At 42.1% G+C, this 21,216-nt stretch overlaps 2 protein-coding genes across 8 annotated transcripts in view; one reads left to right on the top strand and one right to left on the bottom strand.

Moving 5' to 3' along the window:
• The first annotated feature begins 215 nt into the window (after positions 1–215).
• Positions 216–5,110, top strand: PDHB (pyruvate dehydrogenase E1 beta subunit). Its single transcript, XM_027700756.1, has 9 exons — positions 216–377; positions 544–651; positions 723–785; positions 869–904; positions 996–1,281; positions 2,016–2,126; positions 2,753–2,844; positions 3,128–3,269; positions 3,571–5,110. Exons 1-9 carry the CDS (start codon positions 231–233, stop codon positions 3,714–3,716), a joined length of 1,131 nt encoding a protein of 376 aa, XP_027556557.1. The 5' UTR covers positions 216–230; the 3' UTR covers positions 3,717–5,110.
• Positions 4,914–21,216, bottom strand: part of PXK (PX domain containing serine/threonine kinase like) — a 35,938-nt gene continuing 19,635 nt past the window's right edge. For 2 of the 7 annotated variants that reach the window (XM_027700747.1, XM_027700753.1), the window contains 11 exons: positions 20,729–20,833; positions 20,487–20,588; positions 19,686–19,847; positions 18,251–18,368; positions 17,737–17,815; positions 15,543–15,591; positions 14,766–14,843; positions 14,264–14,350; positions 13,586–13,655; positions 12,567–12,629; positions 4,914–5,973 (listed from right to left, as the gene is read on the bottom strand). In XM_027700747.1, the coding sequence (XP_027556548.1) occupies positions 5,777–5,973; positions 12,567–12,629; positions 13,586–13,655; positions 14,264–14,350; positions 14,766–14,843; positions 15,543–15,591; positions 17,737–17,815; positions 18,251–18,368; positions 19,686–19,847; positions 20,487–20,588; positions 20,729–20,833 (1,110 nt within the window). In that variant the 3' untranslated portion in view covers positions 4,914–5,776. Of the gene's footprint in view, positions 5,974–7,179; positions 9,280–12,566; positions 12,630–13,585; positions 13,656–14,263; positions 14,351–14,765; positions 14,844–15,542; positions 15,592–17,736; positions 17,816–18,250; positions 18,369–19,685; positions 19,848–20,486; positions 20,589–20,728; positions 20,834–21,216 lie in introns of those variants that run through there. The other 5 variants (XM_027700749.1, XM_027700750.1, XM_027700752.1 and 2 more) reach the window with 5 other exon arrangements.

The following is a 21,216-nucleotide window of genomic DNA, read 5'->3' as shown; positions in this document are numbered from 1 at the left end:
CCCCGCGGGGCCCTGAGGGCCCGACCGGGGCCGCGCGCGGGGGCGCTCGGGCGCGCGAGCCATGCGCGACCCCGCGAGTTGTCCCCGCCCCCCGGGCGGCCCCCGGGGCCGGAAGTGGCGCCAAACGCCGCGCGCCCCGCTCGGCCTTTTCGCGCGCACCGGGGAGTTCTCGCGAGAGCGTGCGCAGGAGGCGGGGCCCGGCGGCCGCAGGGCGAGAGGACACGGGCAAGATGGCGGCGGCTGCAGCGGCTCTGCGGCACCTGGCCACGGGCGCCCGCCTCGCCCCGCGGGGCCGCGCCGTGGGACCGCTGCCCCCGCACCTACAGCAGCTGCAGCAGCGCAGGGGCTTCCGCGTTTCCGCGCCCGCCGCCATACAGGTAGCGGGGAGGGCTGTCCCCGGAGAGGGGCTCGCGCCCCTCAGGGCTGGGTCCGGCCCCGGGGCGGGCGGGCGGCGCGGTGACTTCGCCCCCGGGCTGAGGGGACTCCCGGCGTTCGGGGAGCGCGGCCGTGCCCCCGCCCAGCCCGGCTGCCGCTGTCTCGCAGGTGACAGTGCGGGACGCGCTGAACCAGGCGCTGGATGAGGAGCTGGAACGGGACGAGCGCGTCTTCCTGCTGGGCGAGGAGGTGGCTCAGTACGATGGCGCCTACAAGGTTTGTGGAGGCCGTTGGCGGGCCGGGAAAGGGCCTCAGGCGGGCCGTGACTCCTGTCTCCTGCCCTCCAGATCTCCAGGGGCCTCTGGAAGAAGTACGGGGACAAGAGAGTGATCGACACCCCGATATCCGAGGTGAGGCTGCCCTGTCTCCAACCCCAGTGATCCCTCCATCAGCTGCTCCCTGCTCCTTACCCCTTGGTTTCCTTCTTTTTCAGATGGGCTTCGCAGGAATCGCTGTTGGAGCTGCTATGGTTTGTACATTTGCATTCTTCCTCTTCTGGTTTTAAAAATTAAACTATTTTTAGATAAAAACACGCTAATACATTTTAACATATTTAACAGGCAGGGTTGAGACCAGTGTGTGAATTCATGACGTTCAACTTCTCCATGCAAGCCATTGACCAGGTCATAAACTCTGCTGCCAAGACCTGTTACATGTCTGCGGGATCCATCGGTGTTCCCATCGTGTTCCGGGGCCCCAACGGAGCGTCGGCCGGAGTGGCCGCCCAGCACTCCCAGTGCTTCGCAGCCTGGTACGGGCACTGCCCTGGGCTCAAGGTCGTCAGTCCCTGGAGTGCAGAGGATGCCAAGGGTTTGCTGAAAGCATCCATCCGGGATGACAATCCAGGTGAGCACGGGCAGAACATGGCAATACCTGGCACTCAATCCTAAGGAATGGCTGTTTTCCCCTCCTGCCCCATTTAAAAGATACCACAAAAAAATTGTTAAACCGTAAAGCACTCAGGTTTTCTTTACTGCAGCAGAAGGGTACTTACAGAGACAGAATGGTTTACTCTTTCCCTAACAGTCACCTGCCTTGCTAACAGCAGACTGAATTGTGCTGTTGCCAGGTACACGGCCTAGTGAGAGTTTTGTTCCAGCCAGGAAACCTGGAAGCATTTATAAACCTATCATAAAGGGATTAAAATGGATGAAGACAAGTCAGGAGGCCTTCCTGCATATACAGTGCTTCAATATAACTCATTTTTACAGATCATGAAATTCAGATGATAAATTCAGAATGTCACTAATTGAAAGCAGGGCAACCTTTGTCTTTATTTTTCACAAACTTGAATGAAAAATGGGAGACCTTTCAAAAAGTGATGATTGTACCATCGTGTACTGGAAGTAAAATACCTGATCTCACTTCAGACTAATTGTACACAGCTTTTTAAATGCTTCAGCATTGAAGTAAAGACTCTGATTTACTTCTTTTTTTATTTAATTGCTTCTGCAAACATTCTCCTCACTCCCTTGTTGCCTGGATGGGTTTAGTGTATTGAGCTGCTGCAGGACTGCTAATGGTGAGTGCAGCCCTGTGCCTGCAGACATACACATTAATCCAAGTATGTTTTCTTCTAGTCGTGATGCTGGAAAATGAATTACTGTATGGTGTTCCCTTTGAAATGTCTGAACAAGCACAGTCAAAGGAATTTGTTATTCCAATTGGAAAAGCTAAGGTAGAAAGGCAAGGTAAGCTGAGAATGTGTTTTTTTTCCTTATTAACTGACCTGGTTGGGGACTTTTTTTTTAACCTCAGCTATTCAGGGTACTGCTGTCACAGGGCACAGAAAAGTATTTCAAATGCTAAGTGTTCAATTATTCTTTTATCCAGTAGTATGATTTCATGTCCTGTTACCCTTTTAGGGAAACATCACCTGATTTTCCAGATCTCAACTAAAACAATACCCTTCTAAAGGATTTGTTCCATAGTGTAGAGATGAAGTAGGCGATGGCTGAAACACTTCTTTCCTCACCTAAGTATATAATTTTTGTCAAAAAATGCAAAAAGAGGTCATTGCAGTGTTTCACCCCATTTGTTCATAATTTACCACTGAATTATGTGAAAGTTTGAAAAGGATAACTTGGTAATTATATTAAATACCTCTTCAGTTCCCTGAATTCAAGGGTGAAGTTTGTGTCTTAGCATAGGTCTTCCTCTTTTCCTGCTATGTCTGGGCTCAGCTTTTCAAACAAACATAAGGAACTTAAATTTACAAGTGAATCTAAATGTTAGCTTGAAAGGAGCCTGAGGTATAGAAAAAAAAGCTTTAAATCTTAAGGGTTTTTTTTCTATTTAACACTTGTTTCTCTTCTAGGAACTCATGTTACATTAGTGGCACACTCAAGACCTGTTGGCCATTGTCTGGAAGCAGCTACTGTACTTGCTAAAGAAGGTGTAGAGTGTGAGGTGAGTGGGGTTTCTGTTGCCTTTCTTTTTCCCTGAATGGGGGAAAAAAAGCAGAGTGTCTTCTCATGCAGGCTCTGCTCACTTCAGTGTATTAACTACAAGCTGCTTAGATTTGTAAGTCCCTTTAACAGCACGTGCCTTTCATGTTTCTGAGTTAGAAATTTTATTAAGACCTGTCTTTAAAGTCAGAACAGATGAAAGTGCTGAGGGGCCCTGTACCCAAACGGTGGTGACTGACAGGCTCAGGTCACAGCAAAGCTCTCATTATCCCTTTTCCCCCCAGGTTATAAACCTGAGAACCATTCGACCAATGGATATCGAAACAGTGGAAGCCAGCGTGGTAAAGACAAACCATCTTGTCACTGTAGAAGGAGGTTGGCCCCAGTTTGGAGTAGGAGCGGAAGTCTGTGCCAGGATCATGGAAGGTACCAAGTTTTGCAGTACATGTCTCAATCTCATTCCCTCCTCTAAATCCTGAAGACTTCTTGATAAAGCCTGGCAAAGGCAGAGTTAGGGGTTATATCTGAGGAGCTGGAGCTTGGCTGTCTTGCTCTAGAGATTTTTACAGGGAGGGTACAAAAACCACAGTGCATGAAGATAAACAAGCAGGAACAGCACTCTCTGGAATATTAGAACTATAGGAACAAAACTGTTTAAGTAGAACAAGATATGGAAATCAAGAGAAAACCACAGTACATGGCAACCTGACACTGTCTTCTGTTTCAGGACCTGCCTTTAACTACTTGGATGCTCCAGCTGTGCGTGTTACCGGTGCCGATGTCCCTATGCCTTACGCAAAGATCTTAGAGGATAACTGCATACCTCAAGTGAAGGATATAGTATTTGCAGTGAAGAAAGCTTTGAATATATAAGTTGTAAATACATGTTTTAAAGTACCTGCTTTACAAAGCATTATTGGTGTTGGGCAAGTTGTATCCATAATTTATGTTCTATAAGCTATGTGAACTTTTGTACAGTGGGGAAAGTATAGTGACCTCCCAGAATATTTATATATGGGGTTACGCTCCCTAAGCCACACTTCATATATGCAACAATGTGGTAATGCTTGTGTTCAGCAGTACAGTTGGGCTAGTGCTACTGTTTGTGGAGAAATCCCGTTCTAAATTCAGAGTGAGGAAAAAATCCTCCGTTTTTGCTTGGCTTTAAGTACCAGAGGAACTGTGTCAAATCCGCTGGAGCGGTGGTTTAGTGCACAATTGCAGAGAGCAAGAGCAGGCCCCCAGTGCTGTACAGCTGTAGGAGCCCATGGTCACAAGGCCTATTAGAAGGGAATGACTAGACTGGATGGGTGAAGCCCTGCCTGCCAGTGCAGCTCTGCACAGAGGCTGCAGCAGCCCACAGTGTGGGTTAAGAGGTGGTGACCCTGTTTGGTTTGAAGAGGGCTCCACACATGCAGAAAGGCTTCTGCACAAGAGCTTAAATAAAGATCCTGACCCTCTTCAGTAAGTGATGGGAAACACTACCTAACTTTTCTTTACTACCTGTCACATAGAGTGATTAAAAAAATGCATGTCCAGATACTTGGCTTTTATGGCTCAGCTCCATGTGGGTGTCTGTAACTCCTTGCCTGGGCTGACAACAGCATGTTCCCACTGTAGGTCTTGCAGAGCAAAATGAGTTCCTTTATTCAGCTGCACTGAGCCCGAGTCTGAAGCAGCAGTTGTGCAGATTGTGTGTGAAGAGCTGGGGAGCAGTCGAGGCAGCCTTTTGGCAGAACACCACATCCCAGGGTTTGGCTGAGGGTTAGTTCTGCCGGGCAGGGATGCTCTGCCAGGCTTCCCTCAGCAGCTTTTGGTACAGAGGGAAAGCTGCCCTGAGGGGCCTGTGCAGCAGGGCCTGCTCTGCACCCCGGGAGCAGTGGCTTCCCAGTGAACAGGTGGAGAGGACATACCTCTGTAAGCAGCCAGAAGAGCTCAGGTCCTGTTTCAGGGAAGGGCCAGGAATACCTTTCAGGGTATTCCTTTTAGCAGAGGTGCTGTTAGGTTCTTAGAAGTGTGGCTTGCAGGTGCCAATCCCAGCTGAACATACCCACCAGACTGCTGAAGGAATTCCATTAACATTTTAATAAAAATGACTGAATATCACAGGTTACATGAAACTTTGTACAGACATTCTCTGCATAGTAACAAACACTGATGTACTTGAATTTTAAAAAATGGATTATCTATAATCCTTTAAAGTGCAATTTGTTTAAGGTTTTAAATCAAAAAGGATCTTTCAATAAAGTTTAAACTGTAGAATTAACTTGAAGTAACTTTGCATTTAACTAAATCAAGAATAACATCCCCGTGCCCTATTAACTCCCATTTCAACTGTTTCCTCATTTAAAAACACTTTCCCTTGGAGTGGCAGGTAGGATGTCCATTTAAACAAGCTTAATGAGACAGCATTTTAACTCCACCAGCAAATATGGTGGGAATAAGATTTAATTCTCCAGTTCCCTCACCTGTGCAGTATGCTTTAAGGGTTGGATTATCTAAAACAAGACTTGTTGATTCAATGCAGCAAGAATTACAATGAGTTACAAGTGCATGGAAAGAGTTGAAAAACTGAGCAGACTAAAACTACATCCCTGTAATTTGAAAAAAGGGGTGGAATAGAGCTAGGAAAAAATGCATTAATTCACCATCATCATGGTCATTCCTATTTTCAGATTTTTATTCAGCTATATAGAAGCTGCTGTACCCCTGCAATTGTAGCCAGAGAACATAATTCTTGAAACCCAGTAAAGAATGGAGTACTTATCACAGCATGGGGAGGCAATTCGGGCAGGGCAGTGCTGCTGCTCGAGGAAAGCTGAAATCAGGCAGAACGGAGCTCCAGCGTCATCAGTGCTGGTGGGTCAGTTGCTGGTCAGGAGGGTCAGCACAGGAGGGGGAGAGGGAATTCAATCCTGGAATGACCAGTGGCCTCAGCTGATCCTGGGAGCACTGTAGTCGCACGTCTGTGTTTTCTTCAGAGTTCCTTTCTGAAAGTTTTGGATGGAGCTGAGCAAGGCTCCCCGGCTCGCACTGACGTCGGGCTGCGGCGTTGGCACCTCTGTACTCAGGGGAGGAGCTGCTGGTGGCGGGGGTGGCGGAGGCGGTGCTGGGGGTATGGATGATGCTCCTGTTGAGCCAGGGAGAGAAGATATAGTTTGATTATGCCAAGGGTGTCCTGCCACAGAGGACTGTGGCTGCTTGGCTGGACATGGTCAGTCCTGCCCTACTCACATCATCCCTTGAATGCCAGTGGAGTGTGAAGAACAGAACAGATGGGAAATGCCCAAGTGATCAAATCCCTCTATCTGCAGGTGAGTCGTGTCATCTGAAACACCTCTGAAATGAAGCCTGAAGGGCCTCAGTACTCAGGGATGCAAATCATGACTCAAATGTGATCTTCTGAGGGAAATGGAGATCACTTAATGGGACTTCCCAGCTCTTGTTTGTGCCTAGTAAAGCAGTTTGGGACATGAACAGTAACAAAGACTGGAAGCAAATTTTACTACCTGTTCTTACTTACTTAACACACTTTATGTTCTTTGAAGGACCGCATCACTAATATTTGTGATGACCATTTTGCTTGGTCAGATTATATTCCATTTTTAAAGTACTAACTGCAGATAGAGTTTTCTGGAAGTGTTTTACACTTCCGCAGTCCACTTTCTTCAAACATGTTGTAACGAATGCTTGTTGGACAGACTGAATGAACCACAACACTGTGACACACACACCTTGCCTGCCTCTCCTGTTCCCACCAGCCACCTTTACACTTTGACCCTTGCTCTCTACCCCAGTCAAACATCCACTGTGTGCTTCTCATCATTCCTCAGCCTCCACGTCCTGACTCCCTGGGAAGCCAGAGCCCACAGCAGTGCATGTGGGGAGCTAGCCCAGCAGTGAGGGCCAGCATGGAGGTGCTTCCTGGCAGTTCAGTTTCGGGCAGGTGGCCTAATTTGCCCCAAGCTGCTCTGCCAAACACCCTGATCTTGTGCAGCTCTGCTGCTGCACATTGCACTGTCATTTCTACACAAGTATAGTAATGATAATAGGCCTATCTTGTCTCATATATTCTAGAAGGAGTAGGGGCATAATGATTAGTATCTTAGAACTATTCAGCAGTGAATTTTAACTCCATCATCTAGATCATGAGCTGTTCCACGTGAAGACTAGAGAGACAAATGGCACCTATAGTCTAACACTTGCTTCCAGTAGCTCTAACCTACAAACAGAAATATACTGGTAAGTGGCAAGAATAAGGATACTGGACAAAACAAAACAACACAAGGGCAACCAAGACACTGTGGTTACTGAAGTAGAACTGCTTGCTATGAAGTGAGAAAATACCAAGCAGTTGAAGGACATTATGCCACACAGACTCAAGGTATTTGAGGAAAGATAAAGCTCAACTGCAGAAAAAAAGCAGACAAAAGTTCTCTGTGCTCCATTTCTCTCTCAATTCCTCACTAACACTTGTTTTCAGACTAACAAGTAGCAGTAAAAACATCACTGCTGTTATTAGGCAGTTATTCTACTAGATGAAAGACATAAAGCTCCCTTATTTTCTATTTGTACTAGTCTTTGAAGAGAGGCTTTTCCCATATGGGAGCAAGCTCAAAATGCAGAATATTCACACAAAGTGTCCAATTTTGCCAGTGTACGTTAATATGTGCTGTGATTGTAGCACTTCCAGCTCTTCAGGAGAAATTCTCATTGGCATGAAAACCTTCTGTGAAAACAAAACATGGAAGTACATACTGAGCTCATCTTCACTCTCTTCCCTTTCAGAGGAAATACTCAAATCCTAACAGAAATACCAGAGATCAACTGAAACAATTTAATGTTCCTGGTGCATGTGGATCAACTGTTCTCTGAAGTAATCAAAACGTAACACAATGGCTTCTAACTTACCCAAAACTGCTTTTTACACTTATCAAAGATGTGAGTCAATTTACTATTAGGAATACTGGAAAACCATTCCCTGGGTCAGAGTCCTGTTTCTTACATAGATGGGCTGCCAGGAAAGGGAAACTTGGCACTTTGCCAAAGGAAGAACATGACCAAGAACAGTTCAAGTAACCATTTTATAGTTGAAGTGCTCAGAGCAGAGGCTGTAGGACTGGCACACCAACCTGTCCCCAAACAGATCAGGTGAGCTGCTGTAAGAGCACCAAGAGCAGCTACTCATATACAAAATGGCTTCAAAGAGATGCAAGAACTGCAGAGAACAAAGCCAAGATTTTTGTCTGGAATTGCAAGGTGAGGCTGAAGAGGCTATGCAAGTAGTTGTACAAGGTGCAATAGGGAATTGGCCACAAAAACAGCGGCCAGAACTCTGCAGGGAATACAAATACAACGGTAACACGTACAGTGGAAGAAGGCACATGTTTGACAGAGAGGGAGAGCAAAAAAGACACAAAATGCTTGGATGACTAAGTATTATTAGGCCAAGATTCCATGTCTATCTTCAAATTTTGGTCTGGTTATTTTACAAGGGGGGTAGAAAAGACAGGAAGTATAGGGGGAGAGGTCACCTTCCTTCCTCGAAAATTGTTAAATTCCTCAAGACTCACTGTTATTGAAATAGAGCTGCTGACAACACCATGCAATTAAACTCTTGTGAGACTGATAACAGACAATGATACTCTTACACCCGAGCTCTGCCTTAAAACATAAATACAGGGTTCAGAATGGTATCTGACTAGCCATGAGCATTACATATTGAACCTGGTAATTAAGAACATGATTCCAAAAATCTTCATATCAATTCATTTTAGTTAGTCAGTCCAAACCAAGCTGTCCTTCCCTTCTTGACATGAGTGGTGAAAAGGACATCTGAGTTCACACACAGGTACTCATATGTAGTTACATCTACAGATTAAACTGTTCTGCCCAACAGTGATAAATTTTCCTGTATTTACTAGAAAAAATCACTTAAGACAAGTGCTCAGTTGTCAGTAGGCCTTTCCAATATACATGTTAGAAGACATTGCCTGCACACACACGTTCTACTCATTCATGCAGTTGTAAGAATAAAACACTCAAACAAGAACTTACCAAGGGTTTTTACAGGGACATTTTTGTTAAAAGAGTGTGTTAAAAGGAATAGGAAGTAAATCAGATGCTGTAAACTTGATGCCTGAATTGAAACAAAAACTTAATTATGAATTTAAAGTGACAGTAATAGTGCAAACAGCATTAAAAACTTGGCTGAGAATGGGATGCGAACAAAGAAAATCATTTTAGTGAGGTTTTAAAGATGCTGCATTTCATTAAAATAATCTGTAGGAACATTCAGATTTTTTTTTCTATTCCCTCCCAATACTAAGTTCAAGATTTGCATTCAACTTTCCCATTTAGAAACAGAGCATCTTTAAAGAGATAAATCAGCATTAGCTTACTTTTCCGAAAATTCACGTTCAAAATGATGCATGCTCTATTGAAGACAGCAGAGAAAGAGAGAGGACACAAGTTAATCATCCGGTTCTCGTGTCAAAGTAAGAAAAACAGATACTGTTAGCTGAAAAGTTAGTACAAAAGTCAATACATTCTTATTCACTGACAAATATGAGGACAGTGGATTGACTATTTCAATATACATTTACAATACTTTGTCCAATTCTGAATAATGAACCACCATTTTCCACACTCTAGGCATTATTATACTTGATCACCAAATACAACACAAATGCTTCCAGCTGCACAGGCCATAATTCAACCTTTACAGGATTAAAGTGCATTTAGAGAGATTTAGCAGGAAATCTGCAGGAAGATTAGCCATAGGAGATGAAATCCATTCCGTTCAAGGAACACTTCCCGCTGTATTAACACCTGTATTTACACTTACAAGTCAGAGACACTCAGGAAAAGCGCTTCCTAAAGCATTCAAATTGTCTTACAGAAAGGTGAAGGGCAGGCAAGATGCACCATATGGATGCCAATGAAACCTATATTGTGCTGAAGGATTTAGAATAACTGGCACAGAAAAAGATTGTTAAGTACAACTCTCACTTTGTTCCTGCAGAAAAGCCCAGGAAAGCAAAAGTAACACCCCACAAACTTTTCTCTGTTGTAAAACATCATGCTGGTATTTCATGGGCTTATTGGATTTAGAGAAGATTCAGTGAAGTTTTAAATAACCCCTATCACAGTGTTCTGCATCTCTTTTAATCCTAGCCACAGCTCATATCCACAAAGAAAACCAACAGATTTTCAAAGAAGCAAAGAAATGGGGAGAAAAAAAGAACCAGACCTTCAAGGGAGAATGTCAGAGACACAGGATGTTGCATTAGAATCACTTGCCATGATCTAACCAATGTCCTTCAAAGAGGTTATTTAGCCAAGTATCTGCAACAACACCAGCCCAAAACATTCTCATCAATGACAGCAGCCCATAAGAGCCAATGTTTCCAGTGGACACCTTTCCCCTCAAAGCAGGCCATGCACTCAATCCTACAGCTGCAGCTGCCATTACAAAGACAGTGAAAGCCAACCACCATTTTATTTCTTAGTCTGTCTTCCATCAACTATACCAAGCACTCTGGTGCAAGCCAAGTCTCACAAGGCCTTTGTTCAGAGACAAAGCACCTCTCAACGTGTGAGAAACCCCCGAACAGGTTCCTTCCCTAGGACATGTCAGCCTGGAGCCCTTTGGTCAGTGTCTCTGGCTCTGCACATGCCCACACACCACATTTGGTTGGTTACCAAATGATGGCAAGACCTTCTGCTGGGTGCACTTTTCCTCATCAGCCTCAATTTTGCCTTGGCATCACATCACCAGGATGCTTTGAGATGCCCTGATTCTAACACGACCACAACCAAACCAGACAGACAGACTGAAAGCCTCAATGCCCTTTTGAGAATCATCTCACCACACTGATACCCACAAGCAATTTTGGTTTAGAGGTAAATACCCTTAGTAAGTACAAGGAAACTGGAAGAGAGAGATACAAGCTACAAAGGCATCACTTGTCACTAAATCCTACCATGGGGCCAGTGGGTCTTTCATTGAGCCAGTAATAGCATACCTGCTTAGAACAGCTAAAACTACAACACTGCTGGTGAAAAAATTCAGCACACTAGTTTTCTCTTAGAACTAATATCTGAAATTTCTTCTATGAGTTCTACTCACAAAAGCATTCCTGAAAATGTGCCATTTGCCTTTACACTTCATGAACACCATCCAAGCCATCAGCTCACTAAAGCCCTTTCCCATGAATGCAGGTAGGGCCACATGCACCATGTCAGATGGGGCTGATCACCACAAGTCATCAGGAGCACACTGGCAGCAAGGTGAACAAGACACTGTGACAATATGGTTGGAACAGATAAAAGTTTTGAGCCCAAACTTGAGCCATTTTTTAGCCATTTGAGTCACATCAACACATAAACCTGCATCGCATGCTTAAAACTTGAAAAAGCTTTAAACCAAGTTCCAACAAGTCCAAGTTAAAACATAACTAAAAGGTAGTTTTATGGAAAAAGAAAAAATTGTTTTCATCTGTCCATTTTGGAGGCACAAGGTTTTCTTTTGGATTTTCAGCTACTTCTTTATTAAAGCACACAGAACTTGCAACAAACCCTCCAGCTAACAGTGGGTGCATCCTGAGAGCAGCACTGTTACTGTGCAACACAGTAACACTAATTATTTTGTTTAGGCTAATTGGGAGAATTTAGTTCCTAAGATACGCATTTCTCATACCCTCACCTTGAAGGAGAAATTACTAATTTGAATTTCAGCATGACTGATTTGAATTACATCACACAGACTGCAGTGTCCTTTGAAAAATCATTCACAGCAAACACAAATTTGATTGCATCATGTTAGTTACTGAGTTGTTCTGTGTAGAAAGTTCCTGGGACTAGAAATCCTATGGCATGAGTCACCGTAACAAACGGCAATGCTATGGACTGTTTCCCCTCCAGGAATATTTGCCAGTGCTCCTCTTCCAGCCTTTCAGCCTGAAGAACATCCACTGTTGCTCAATACTCAGATTTGTAATCAAACTTTCAGAGTATTTCTATTGCTCACTCAAGCAGATTCTTCACCACTTCGCATCACCTGTCCTAAACATTAGCAAAACTGTCTGCACAGCTACCCTGCAGACTGAAAAACAGAACAGGTCAAAAATAATAAAGATATTATTTTTAACCCAAATCAGTCTCTGACTCATTTCTATGAGCTCTACTGGGTTATCAATGGGCTGTAGCATAACTGGGCAGATTTACACAGCCTAAACGACTGAATTTGTCACACCCAAAATTTCTGAAAATACATCACAGCAGTACAGGAGTAAAGAGACAATGCACAAGGGATGAACAAGCAGTATTTCAGAGTCAACAGACCATTAACACCAGAACAAATGCATACTGCAACGTAAGGCCCAAAAAATGTCTGGAAAGTAGCAATGTCAGTAGGCCTGCAGTAAAAGAGACTTTGAAGCAAGCACTTACACTCTATGGATAAATCATATCATGTATATCTCAGGAAAGGTTATTAAATGAAAAAGAAGACTATTAAAAGGTTTTCTATGGCCCTCAAAAGAGAGCCACAGAGAATGGCTCACATGCCCACACTCAGGCTGACACAAGATAATTGTCATCTCCGTGTTCCATCCTTGAAAACCACCATCCCTTAGTCATCCTTGAAAATAACACCCACCACTGAGGAGCAGAGGGGAATAAAAAAACCCAAAAACATAAAACAATGACTCTTGAACTTACCTGCTGTAGAGGGCGGAGTGGGGGATGATGGAGATGTTAAAGGGGAACTTGCCCCAGAGCCTGCTAAATAAAACAACAGTCTAGTAACTACAGCTGTGACATGGCAGCTCAACAGTCAGACAAGAAAGGTTGTTGGAAATAGGCCAACTTTATTGATTGAAGATCCAACCCTGCTTCCATTGAAATCTTGGGAAAGACTCCCATTCATAGGAACAGTGTCACTTGGACCCAATCTGAACAGAGCAGCTTTATAGTACAGAGCATCAGAGGATCTCCAAACATATGGGAAGTGCATTCCTCTATGGGAAACACTTCTTTTCTGCTGCTTAGGCTGTTTGATTTCAGCATCCAAATTCTGCTCCCCTTAAAAGTTGTGCCACTGCATCGATGGTACCCATCTCCCCTAAGAGATGATGTTCAATCAGTTGCTGTACTCCACAAGTTACTCTGATATCTAACTAGTCCACAACAAGTTGCTTTCAGACACATTTTAGCCAAGCAAGTCAGCTCTTTTATCTGTTCCATAGTACCAACCATACCATCTAACTAAATAAAGACCTGTCAAAGGCATTGTTGTTTTGGAATTTGGCCCTGAAGCAGCAATTAAACAGATAATTTTCTCATTCATCTTAACACCTTACTATGTAATACAGATCACCATAAAGAGTCTCCCTGAAGACTCCATTCTTAAATGGCCCATATAATGAATATTGTTATTCAACTCAAATATAAAACAGAACAAAGAGACTGATTGGTTTGGTTTGGGTTCTTTTTTGAGGAATGGGACACAGACGAAACATTACTTTAAATTAAACAGCTGAAAATCTAACATTGACAATATTTTTAAGCTCTCAATTTATCTATCGCTAAATACCCAAAGCAGTGGTTATCAGGCTTTGGTAGTCCAATATTAGTATGTAAACTGATGGTAATCCTGGATCTTTTCAGACAGAAAATGACAGTAACAACAAAAGAAATGACACAGATGTGTAGAAGCAAACTTTTCTCTCTGTAGTTACCTGAGTTATTTGAGTTGCTGTATTTTGCTGAGTGTTCTTCCCCACTTTCATAGGCAGAACGTTTTGACTTCTTTGAAAGGAAGCAGAGAAAACAGAAGATGGGAATGAATAATCACTTTCTGTGATAAGGATTCAACTGACAAACAGATTTCTAACAGCCATCTGCTATATCACACAAGGTTTATCAATGCCCAACATTCCTCTCCCCATTCCCAACACATGCTGACAAGAGCAGCAAGGCTGTTCTGTGCTCAAATATCTCCAGGCAGGCACCAGGGCAACTCCAGTGCCTTCTGACCACAAGGGAAAGGCAGAAAACCGACCCACCAGCAAGGAAGAGCAACGCAGACAGTGCTGCAGGAGCAGACTGAAACAGGCTCCAATGCCCTCCCTGGGAAGCAGCACAGCAGCTCGTCTGTGTATGAGCTGTTAACCAAGACAGGGTGCATACAGCAACCTCTCACAGGTTGAAGCAATATACAAGTCAGATACCATTGTAACTTCAACGTTTTAGTAAATACATTGCTCAGCTACAGAAGTGAAAACAATGAGGAAGTAGTGCAGAAAAACACAGGACAGAACAGAGCCATGTACCTGTGGCTAAACCGATTCATGCTAAACATTCAAAAAATATACACATCTTTTTCTCTGTGAGAAACCCATTTAAAGATTTCTTACTTTTCGTGCTAAGATCTTCCTTTTCTTTTTTTCTTCTTCAGAGCCATGATGAGATTGAGCTCTTGTCAGCCTTCTGTGCTGGTGAATCTTCAAAATGAAGGAAAAAATAGAAAAAGAACCATGTTAAGATCTTAAATGTTTTCAAACAACACATTTGGGGTACAAGAAAATATGCTGTAGTCAGTTTGTTTAGATTTTTTTTTTTTCATTTTTAGCTTTTATCTTTACTGTTGCTGGTAAAGGATGGAGGCTTATACTGCAGTCAAAATTATCCTTTAACTTGGGAGCCACTGCCTGTGAAGCTGCATCACTTAAAACAGTGAAATGCCACACAGTTAACAGCTGTTCTACAAGTCCTCATACTGCATTTTTGGGAAAGCAAATCTGTTGATGAAAGCCTATATTACTCAAAATCAATTTTGAGTAAAAACTCATTTTCTGCATGTAAAAATGATAAGAGGAAATGAAATTTCTGTAGGTAATAAAGAAATGCAGACATTACCAATTTCTGTTCTTCTGTTAATCGCTTTTCTATGCATTCCTTGGAGATTTTCAACGCCTCTTTTAGCTTGGTAGGAATCTAATACAGAATGGGGAACAAAAACATAGCACAAAATGTGATAAAGGAAAACAAAACTTGACTGCTCACACCTCACCACTCATCTCACCACACTGCTCATCTAAAGCCCCAACTTCTGGCACCATTCCTTTAGTGAATAGAAAATAAGACTCTAGATGCATGTTTTTCCACTCAGAAATAAAAGCAGGGACAAAGGAAACTCTAAAGGCCGGGACAGGTGACAATTTTGATACTCCAGTCACATCCCCAAACTGCCAGGAGGCTGACAAGACACATGGAACATGTCTTCCAGGAGAAGTGCCCTGGGGCAGCTCCCCAGTGGGACCAGATGTGGCTCCCAAAATGCCCCAGCACTGGGGTTGGCAGCAATGTGCTGATGGTCTCACGTAGCAAAATCAGCTTCACAAGGTGCTTCCTCTCACTGCAAGGGACCCACATTACTTGGCAGCCTCTGCTCAGATGGAGCATCATCATTAGCTACACAAATGGGCTCCAGGACAGCAACTGCACTTGAACACTCATGGGTCACACCATGGCCCCTTTCTGAGGATACAATTCAGCACAGGAATCCAAATACTGCTGGAAAGAACCATAAAGGCAAAGAAAGCCAGTTCTCCTCTACCCTCTCTGTCAATTAATGTGTAGATACTCACAGCCTGGCACTTCCATAAACATCAGCAAATCAATGTTCAACTCTACCTTAAACTGTGGTTTCTCAGAGTTTGTTAGCAGGACGTCACTGAATAATCTGTGAGTGGATAAAAACAGAGGAATATTATTTCCAAGAGAGAGGGAAAACCACAGCAAAAATACTACTGGTACTGTTCACTTAAACTCCTCTTTCTTCCTCTCCTTTTCTGTCCTTATCCCTAGGCCACAGTTTAGTTTTTTCCACAGGTTTTTATGTACTGCTTTTTATTTTCCAAGCACCGCTGTAATATTAGCAGCATCCAACACTCACAATGTAGTCACTACTGATGGCAGAGAAAGCAAGTTTATCTGAGATATTTTGAAAGTTGCTACAACAGGTACAATTATCTAAGGCAGAGAAGAACAACTTTTCCTTAAAAGCATATGGATTCTTTAATCATAAAAGATTTCCAGGGGTTTTATTTTAAATTTCACCTAAGCAAAATCATTGTTCTTGTTAGGAAAATTCTCTTAGCACAACTCTTGTTTTAGTGAAAGGTCAATGAGTGAACTTAATATTTGAAAATATCTGCATTCTTGCCTGTACTCTGCAAAAGGCAATTAAAGCAAATAATCTAATATTTTTGTTCTCCCCTCTATGGTGTCAGGAGCAATGCTTAATCCTTTTCCATCCAAAACAAAGACACTAGAGGGCAATGGTAGTCTGAAAATAAACTGGTTAGTCTATTTCAAGATACTTTGTCCTGGAGAACATACTAGAAAACTGTCCCAGAGAGATCTCAAACCTGGTTCCAAGATAAATATTTCTGAGATCTTCTGTTGCTGTTCACTATGGAAAATTATCACAGACTTATACTAGGAAAAACAAATTCAACTCTAGAATCAAGTTAATTGAGGAGAGTATTCCATGAAAAATTCAGAAATAAAGCAGATTTGAAAATACTTTCAAAAAGCCATGACAATTCATCCTTGTTTACAGGGCTTTCTGACCCTTTCTGATTATATGTTCTTATGAAATTAAGAGAAGTCATAATTTGTATAGTTATAATAAATAGATATTTAAATTACATTAATTGCTTTAAATTACATTCATGCCATTGCACATGTACGTAGAACACTTTTGTGAGGAGTATTGGTATGAAGGAGATGTAGTATAATATCTTAAATATCAGATGCAGCTGGGCATGGATTGTTTGTTCAATTCTTTTAAGACTTGTATGTTCCTGTATTCACAGAGTTTTCTTACAGTATTTTTCCCCTGTTTACAGTCTCCTCTCCACCTTCCACCTCCTTCAAAAGCAGAGGAAGGGAGGAGGAGAAGGAATTGAAGGATGCAGACTCCCAACCAGGAAATCTGAACCTGAGATCATGTTCTAAATACACTGCAATCTGTGTGTTGTGAGATCAGACCCAGATTTAGGTATGGACAATCTGTCATTTATTAGGTCCTGACTCTGGCAACTCACATAAGGAAAAATAAAAGAACCTCCCACCAGAACTGTGGTTCCGTGGCTCGGCACGCTGGTGACGTATCACAGCACAGGGACAATTTCCCTGGAAATGCTGTGTCTCAACTGCAGGCAGTGTAGCCCTGCAGACAGGTGTGATCTCCACTCACTCACATGCTGACAGTGCTCCCTTCCTGCATCCTGGCCTTTCCCCACTGCCCCCCCCGCCCTCACCCCTTCACTGCATCCTAGGAGGACAGCCTGTTAAGGAAATTTAGTCTGTCTATGCTTCAGAGAATCCCAAAGCCAACCCTGCAAGAAACCAGACAGAACTTCCACGTAGCATTTCATACTCAGAGCAAGTCTAAATGTCACAGCTGAGCAAAGCAAGAGATCTATTTCACCAGCCATAAGTAAACTGATAGCAAAATCTACTGAAGTAGATCTGAAGGAAACATGCAGAAAGACTTATTCTAAATCTTTTAAATCAATCTGTACATGATCTTAGTCATGCTTGCATTACTTTAATAGCCAGATTAATTTAAATCATGCTAACTAAAGTGCATTCATAACAGCTCCAACGCACCAAGAGACAAAGAAATGTTAAAAGCACATTCATCATGTTCACAAGGGATGGGTTCTATAAAGCCTACCAATTTTAAAGCTTCATTTGGGACACATCCCTCAGAACAAGGAGCAAACCTTTCTAAAAAGAAACAAGAGCAAAAAGGCTCTTCCTCCTGAAATAATTAAAAACATTGCTATGAGTATAAAACAAGTAGAACAGGACTTACGGCATCTGTAAGAGCCGTGAGACAGTTGGCATGCCATTCTTCATAGCTTCACAGGTCAGAATGGATTCCAACACTGACACTACCAAAGAAAGAATAAGAATGAACACATTTTTGCACGGCAGGACAGCAAATGATTTAGAATGAACGTCTGTGTGATGTTACCCTAAGTATTGCATCAACCAAGCAGTGATGAAGTTCTGTGGCATGTGTTTTTTATTATAGTGTTACTATTACACACACAAACTTTTCAAGAATGTTAGACATAAGGCAAGGAATCCAGGCATCTCATTACTTACTAAACACTGTTTTATCACTCAGCTAAAAAAAAAAGGTTTTACTTATACACTACATATATTTCATGAAGAACACATTTTCACTTTGACCAAATCATTAATTCTTTCTGGTCATAGGCTGCAAAGATCTCAGGCTGATATTTCACAGCACTTCAGCTTGGGTAAAAGTTAAGAGTGCACCTAAGAAGCTGTGACTGAGATGTTCTCCATTGCATACTAACCAACAAACACTGAGGGTGCAGGGGGGAAGCTCTCTACTGGAATCGTGTCTGGGGGTCTTCCATATGTCATTTCATACAGTAAGTGTCCAAAGCAATGTACATCAACACCTTCTAAAGTCTGTGGAGGAACAAAAAAAATACAGCCACAACTCGTTAGTTTTTCACAACTGGTTAACCCATTGCAGAAAAACAGTGATTTTGCACGTGAAGATAGAAAAGAGGAACCACTAAGACAGTTCTTAACCACAACCACTTCCCTGCATAACTGTTGCTCAAATGAAATCTTCATGTCTTAAGCTAAAGCAGCCACCACTGTCTTCCTGTATGTGATGATAAAAATGGGATAGCAGTATAGTCAAGTTCTGTAAAAACGTGTGAAGTTGTAAGCTCTTTTCCTACAGCAGTTTAGAAAGCCACACATTGACAGAAATCCCAACCAAGCCCTTTTTGCAAGCTAAGTCAAACAGCAAAGAATGAGGTTCATAATAGGACCTGCTGCCACTTTACAGGGAGGTAGATAAAAAGACAGAAAAAAGTGCATATCAAACAAACCTAGGAGAGCCTCCCTTGCTCCTCCTTAGGTTTGTGCAAGCTGTACATACATTCTAAGTTCCCACGCAGCATATTTCCAAGATTTCTGAATCGCGTTTAAACAGAAAGGGCTCCTCTTACTGGAAGATGCTCAGAGCTTTGATGGCACTAACAGATTTGGGCTAACCATGAACTTTTGATCGTTTCTTTGACAACACAGCAGAACTTGTTTAGCAAGGTCAGCAAGCAGCTATCTCGTGATGCTGTATGGAATTTATTACAATGAGAGCCTAAAGGCAGGGCAAGATGCTGCTGGATTGCTGCAACAGGGCAAATTTGTTTTCATACTTTTGCAGGAAGATAATATTTTGCTTTGCAAGCCCGCAGTTAACAGACACCCTTCAAACAAATAAAAACCAGCTTTGAATAGCCAGACATCTGCAAGCATCTCATCAATTTTCACAGTATTCACCAAAGACAAGGCTGATTAATACTCCCACCTAAGCACAAGTAATAAGCTGTGATCACTGGACAGACATACAAGTGAAAAAGTGAGGCACACAATAAGCACATTCCTATGAAATATAAGACCAGGGTGGAAAGAGATCTTAAAACAACTGCACTTTACCTCTATTTGTGCCAGCATTGTTATCACAAAAACACTCACCTGCACTCCCCTTTTACCTGCCTACCTTTGGCCTCAGCCTCACTCCAGTGTGCTGCAACAAAACTGCTGTGCAGCCAAACAGTGATATGGAGGAAGCAGAAAAGGAATTTGATGGAGAAAAGCTCAAATTAAAAACAGGGGCTTGAGAAAGGTTTTTTTCATTCTAGTCAGTTCTCCACAGAGGTTGAGGATAAAGAGATGCATAAGACTTGGTTGAAGTAATTGTCTGAATCTTACATTAATTTTCCGAAACTGTGAAAAGTATGATCGATAAAATGATGGAAGTCCCAACAAGGAATTTTCTAGATCCAGCAACTTGCAGGTATCCCCATCCAACATCACATTGGCAGAGTGAAGATGGCCGTAAGGAAATCCTTTCTCGTGCAAGAATTTCAATACCTGAAAAAAACCCAATACAGAAGCACTGTCACAAGATGCTCTGATGATCTCAAGATCATAAGATCATCAGCTTAAATGCTCCAATACTGCAGCAGATACATAATAAATGAGGCCCCCATTTGGAATGCTTGCTCAACTTGATCTTCTACATCGCCTTTGCCTGACTATTCATTCCCATTTCACTGGTAACACTTCTCACAAAACAAACATTTGATGCTGATCCTCAAAGCAGCAACCTCCCAAAAGAGATCTGGAAACCAAAATTCACAATACTACTGAATATAATAGTTTGAATTAAAAAAATTTTAAAAACATATGAATGACCATGAATTTATGGCACATGTTCTGCAGTCTATTAATTACTTCTTTTCCTTTTTACACAAGGAAAAAACTACAATATCACTTCTCTCCCACTTAAGCTTCACATGCACCAACTGCTTTTTTTTTTGTCATAAATGGTCTCACACATACATATCTAAATTCAATTCTCAGCAGCTAATCTCAATTCACATTTACCTTTGAAGTCTGCTGCTGAAATAAAGCTTCTGTGCTCAAAAGTTTGTCTACTTTTCTAGCTAAACCAGTTGGCCTCAAAAAAAACCTCATAAAGGCAGGTAAATAAAGCAAAGAGAAAAGTACCTCTAATATTTGCCTTCCATATGTTTTTATTTGCTGAAGCTCAAGACCTTGAATTTTTTTAGGATTGCAATACTTCTTCAGGAATGGGTCTTTTGGCTTTGCCTTTTAAAAAAATACACATATTGAATATCATGCTGAGGAAAGTCAGTATTTGTCTTAGTTTACTCAGCAATAGATGGCAAACACTTTTATAAAAGACATACTATAGTCATTCCATACCCATGTAGGGGGGTAGACATTACCTTATAAATAAGGTCCTTTAGTGTCCCTTTTTCACTGAATGGTCTAATAACCAGCGCTGAAGATTCATTGGCAGTGGCAAAAGTGATTTTGTAAATATAAGGATGCTACCAAAAGAAGAAAACCGTAGGCAAATTTTAGATGACTGGTTCTGTAATTCGTGTTCAATTCACAAGTAAGAAAGGAGCTGCCTGAATTGTATATTTAAAGTAATAAATTGGATTCTGTCAATGACATTGAATAACCCATGCAAAGAAAACTTCACTAAGACATTATTCAATTAGCACATAAATTAAAAAAAGAAAATCCACTATCTTTTTTTTAACAAAACAGACTGGCAGTTTAGACAAATGAAGAATACTGCACTTATTCATGAGCAGCTTTACTGAATGTTTAAGTCATGCTAAGCTAATAAATTCATTCCCAGTTTTATACAACTATGGCACATAAGGAAATTCAGCATTAAGAGCTGTCATAACAGTTTTATGTC

This window comes from Neopelma chrysocephalum, unplaced genomic scaffold (assembly GCF_003984885.1).
Source record: "Neopelma chrysocephalum unplaced genomic scaffold, ASM398488v2 Primary Assembly neopelma1_147, whole genome shotgun sequence".
Lineage (NCBI taxonomy): Eukaryota > Metazoa > Chordata > Aves > Passeriformes > Pipridae > Neopelma > Neopelma chrysocephalum.
The sequence above is the reverse complement of the archived record's forward strand: the minus strand, read 5'-3'. Positions and strand labels throughout refer to the sequence as shown.